The sequence below is a fragment of the Pipistrellus kuhlii genome, unplaced genomic scaffold (assembly GCF_014108245.1).
Source record: "Pipistrellus kuhlii isolate mPipKuh1 unplaced genomic scaffold, mPipKuh1.p scaffold_m20_p_1, whole genome shotgun sequence".
In the NCBI taxonomy this organism is placed as follows: domain Eukaryota; kingdom Metazoa; phylum Chordata; class Mammalia; order Chiroptera; family Vespertilionidae; genus Pipistrellus; species Pipistrellus kuhlii.
Genome location: NW_023425404.1, coordinates 196083888 through 196088716, shown reverse-complemented (window position 1 = coordinate 196088716; position 4829 = coordinate 196083888). Strand labels below are relative to the sequence as shown.

Here is a 4829-nt window from a genome sequence, read left to right as displayed (position 1 = left end):
TGTGCAGGAGGCAGCTGGTCGATGTTTCTCTCTCATCAATGTTTCTAGCTCTCTATCCCTCTCCTTTCCTCTCTGTAAAAAATCAATTAAATATATCTAAAAATAAATAAATAAAATCTGTTTATAAAAAAAAAAGAAAGAAACTGACATTCAAACCCCGTCTCCAAAACCCAAGCTCTCTTCTGACCTCCCAAGTTGGCGTTCTCCAGGACAGGAGGGGAGTGAGGGTGACCATGCGACCCAGTAGGAAGATGGCGTGTAAGCGCGCACGCGTGTAGGACAGTGGCTTGAATCACAGCTGCCTACGGACGGGGAGGAACAACAAGAGAAGCAGGAGCACCGAGCAAGGGCAAGGTGATGAAGAGAATAAAAGTCCTCCCCTGACTGTCTAAGGATCGGGGTCCCAGGGAGCTCCCAGGGCTGTCCGTTGGGGGGGGGTGGGGGTGACACGCTCACAGTTACATTTGACAAGGATCGCTCTGCCTGCCGTTGATCGGAGGCTCACAGAGGCTCACAGCAGGACCCAGAGTGCCCGAACCCAGGAGAGTGTCCCCATAAAACAGGGCGGGGAGGACACAGTCCTGGACAGGGACGGAGAGGAGTGGTCCAGCGCCTCGGAGATGGGGAGACAGGTGGCGAGTGTGCCTGCAGTTCTAGGCGTAGGCATCTGGACAGATGGTCTTGCCATCCCCAACAGCAGAGAGCCTGGGGGAGGTGGGAGGGGGAAAGGATGAGCCGGCTGAGTCTGAGAACTGGGGCCTTGAGGTGTGGCTCCAGGGGAAGCGGCAGGCGTTTCTGAGTGGAGGGGGAGGGTCCAGCCCCCGTTTCTGGACCTCACAGTGGGTCTCAGTGGGGATGAAGCCCCATTCATTTCTCTCCAGCTGCCTTCCCTGAGCTGCACGGGGCAGAGATGGGCGGGTCGCAGGCGGAACTTGTCCACGGAGGCGTGGTGAGATCCTGGAACAGGGCTCTCCCTGCCCAGCCTTTCTCCACCTTTTTCTTTCTTTCATTCTCTCTCTCTCTTTCCCCCCCTTAATTTTAGCCCTGGGCCACCCAGTGAGGCCTCAGTTTCCCCTACTGTGAAGCACCGAGGTGCTATGAATCCATTCCTCTCAGGGTGAATAAGGAGGAAGCCTGTGGCAGAGGGGAGCTCCCCTCCCCCGCCCCCCAGTACCCCTTCCCAGCTGGGCCCCTTCCGCTCCTTGTCTCCGGGTTCCCAGCAGCTATCCCCCAAAGCGCAGAGGCTCTAGAATTGGGGGTGCTGGTAGGAAAGAGGACTCTCTCAAGGCCAGGCGAACCCCCAATCTCAGAAGGAGTGTGAGTGCAGGGGCAGGGGGGGGAGGCGTTCCCAGGAGACAGCCTCCTGCCCCGGGGCCCAGGAGAAGGGAGCGGGTGGGCCTTCGTGGCCGGTTTCAGGGACCCTTCCAGCACCCGCGGGCGTGGGCATCACTGCCCGGTTGTGAGGATGGGGAGCCGAGGCCCAGGGAGGTCAAGGTCCGCGCTCAAGGTCACACAGCCTCGAATCCAGTCCGAATTGGGACTCAGGTCTGGGAGACACCCAGAGTCGCCCGTCCCCCTGTACCCCACAAGCGCTCTCTCCATGCCTGCAGCCCAGTGCTCCCCCCTTCTCCCACCTCCCACCCCGCCCCCTCCCTCCCCTACCCCACCTTCCTGTTTATTGAACATGGTCATGGCCAGCGCGGGCAGCGGGGCTGGGCTGGCGCCTGTTTGTCTTCCCGGGCGCGTTCTGCCCGGCGCGCCGCGGGCCTCTGGCGCTGGGGTGCCCCTGGCACCTGCGGGTTCTGCGGGTTCGTCCCCAGGCTCCGCCAGGCAGGGCGCAGGGGGACCCTGCCCGGGCGCCGGCCGAAAAGCGGGTGAGCAGGAGAGGGCGCCCCGGAACTCGGGAACCCGTGGGGCGCGCGCGCCCAGAGCGAAGAAGACGCGGAGGCGGCGCGGGGCCGGGAGTCAGGGCCCGGGAGCCCGGGAGCCGCGGGGACCCCGGCGGCGCCGCCACCGCCACGCTGGCCTCCAGCCGGCCGCCCCCGCCCCCTCGGCGGTGACCAGCTCCGGGGTGCGTCCCCGGCTCCGAACCAGACGCCGCTCCGCGCTCCCAGGAACAGCCCCGCGGGCCCGGCTACTTCCTGTCCCCGCTGCGGGCGCCCGGCCCCGGCTCCGAAGGGGCGCACCGCGACCCGCCGCCCCGAGGCGCCCGAGGGGAGCAGCGCCCCCGCGCCCCGGGCCCCAGCGCAGCGCACGGTGAGCGCCCCCGGGGGCTCTGGGGTCCTCGGCCCCGGGTTCCCTCGCGCTCCCCCCGCCCGGGTGCCCGATGGGGCCGCCCGGGGGGCACAGGGCCGACGTTTGGAGCTCACGCAGCCCGCCCCTGCCGCCGCCGCCTAGGAGGAGGAGGCCGAGTGCGACATGCTGCCGCGGGGGCGCCCTGGCACGGAGCTCCCCGCGCCATTGCCATCCGGGCCGCGGCCGCCGGCTCCGGGGGGCGCCCTCGACGGCGCGGAGGGGGCGGCGGCGCCGGGGCCCGCGCAGGTGCTCACCGCCGGCCTCCTGACGCTGCTCGTCGTGTGGACGCTGCTGGGCAACGCGCTGGTGTGCGCCGCCGTCGTGCGCAGCCGCCACCTGCGCGCCAGGATGACGCACGTGTTCATCGTGTCCCTGGCCGTGTCCGACCTGCTCGTGGCCCTGCTGGTGATGCCCTGGAAGGCCGTGGCCGAGGTGGCCGGCCGCTGGCCCTTCGGGGCCTTCTGCGACGTGTGGGTGGCCTTCGACATCATGTGCTCCACCGCCTCCATCCTCAACCTGTGCGTCATCAGCGTGGACCGCTACTGGGCCATCGCCAGCCCCTTCCGCTACCAGCGCAGGATGACGCGGCGCGTGGCCCTGGTCATGGTGGGCCTGGCCTGGACCCTGTCCGTCCTCATCTCCTTCATCCCGGTCCAGCTGCACTGGCACCGGGACCAGGCGGGCTCGCGGGGTGCCCCGGACCCGGCCAACGGGACGTCCTGGGGGGACGCGGGGGACCCGGAGGCGCGGGAGGAGAACTGTGACTCCAGCCTGAACCGCACCTACGCCATCGCCTCCTCGCTCATCAGCTTCTACATCCCCGTGGCCATCATGGTCGTGACCTACGCGCGCATCTACCGCATCGCGCACGCGCAGATCCGCCGGATCGCCTGCCTGGAGCGGGCGGGGCAGCGCGCGCAGCGGGGCGGGGGCGCAGCGGACGGGGCGCCCGTGCCCGGCCTGCGGGCGTCCATCCAGAAGGAGACCAAGGTGCTGAAGACGCTGTCGGTGATCATGGGGGTGTTCGTGTGCTGCTGGCTGCCCTTCTTCCTGCTCAACTGCATGGCTCCCTTCTGCAGCCGGCGCGCCGACGGCACAGCCTCAGGCTTCCCCTGCGTCAGTGACACCACCTTCGACATCTTCGTCTGGTTCGGCTGGGCCAACTCCGCCCTCAACCCCATCATCTACGCCTTCAACGCGGACTTCCGCAGGGTGTTCGCCCAGCTGCTGGGGTGCGGCCGCCTCTGCGCCCCTCGCCCCCGGGTGGCCACGGTGACCGGCAGCAATGAGCTCCTCTCCTGCGACCAGGACACGGTCTTCTCCGGGGAGGCCGCGGCCGCCGCCTACAGCCACGTGGTCCCGGGCGAGGGGACTCCCGGCCACAGAGAGGGGGAGGCGGAGGAGGGCCCTCTGAACCTCATGTGCCAGCTCTCTCAGGCTCAGGCGTCCCCAGAGGATGACCCTGCCGCCCAGTCTGTCTGGGAGCTGGACTGTGAGGGGGACACTTCTTTAGGCAAAACGAAGCCTTTCACCTCAAGTGGGTTCCATTAGACTCATACAGATGCCCTTCATGGACATACAGAGCCACCCAGACACTACAGAACATGGAGAACACACACACACACACACACACACACACACACACGTTTACACTCGCACACACACACGTGCACACTCTTACACACATTTACACACATTTACACACACACACACTAAACTGCATACAAATGCCCTTCGTGGATCTACAGAGCTGCCCAGACACTACAGAGTACGGAGAACACACATACAACATTTACACACACACACACACACACACACACACACACGTCCAGTGTTGCAGGATCATCATCGCTCCGCGCTCTGTGTGGTAGCGTTTGTGCTTAGAAACCTTACCTGATTGGTTTGTTGTTGAAAGAATTGGCAGAAGCAATTGGGACAAATTCAGTCTTATATACCCCAGTCTGGCAGGTGTGGACCAACGGTCCTTTTAGAGGTGGTGTTTGGTCCTTACAAAAAAAAAAAAAAGGTATTTGGTCTTAAAAATATACACTCCTTCCTGCCCCTTTAAACGGATGGATGGCTCAGTGCCTTGGGCTGGGCTGCTTTTTAAACAGGTTCAGTGTGTGTGCAGTGCTGATGGGGTGGGCGGCCCTCCTGTATCTTGCTTCCTGGGGCCCGTGCTTAAGCAGCACTGCTCTCCGTGCCCTCTGATGGCTGAGGAATTCTTCCCGACGTGCCCTGGAGTCTAATAAACACAGATTACGTGTGTGATGGTGACTCTCTTGCTTTGCCAGATGGGTCTGCAGGATGCTCCTGCAGAAACCATGAACGCATGCTTTCAAAGTCCGGAGGACCTTGCTGGGTCTGGACGCACATGTTCCTTTACAGACAGCTTGGCCTCAAAGAGGCACGCAGGCCGAAGGATCTTTTTGTTTGTTTCTTGTTAATCCCCACCTGAGAATAGTTTTTCCATTGATTTTTAGAGAGAGTAGGAGAGTGGAAGAAGGAGGGGAGGAGAGAGAGAGAAACATTGA

The 4829-nt window shown here is 63.6% G+C and overlaps 1 protein-coding gene across 2 annotated transcripts; it reads left to right on the top strand.

Annotated features, from left to right (window-relative positions):
* Positions 1-2104: 2104 nt before the first annotated feature.
* Positions 2105-4566, top strand: DRD5 (dopamine receptor D5). Of its 2 annotated transcripts, XM_036420569.2 has the most exons (2): positions 2105-3843; positions 4009-4566. In XM_036420569.2, the coding sequence occupies exons 1-2, from the start codon at positions 2419-2421 to the stop codon at positions 4009-4011; spliced, it is 1428 nt and encodes a 475-aa protein (XP_036276462.1). In that variant the 5' UTR covers positions 2105-2418; the 3' UTR covers positions 4012-4566. The 2 variants fall into 2 exon arrangements, with proteins under 2 accessions (XP_036276462.1, XP_036276455.1); XM_036420562.2 differs by lacking the exon at positions 4009-4566 and having other exon boundaries at positions 2106-3961.
* The last annotated feature ends 263 nt before the right edge of the window (positions 4567-4829 follow it).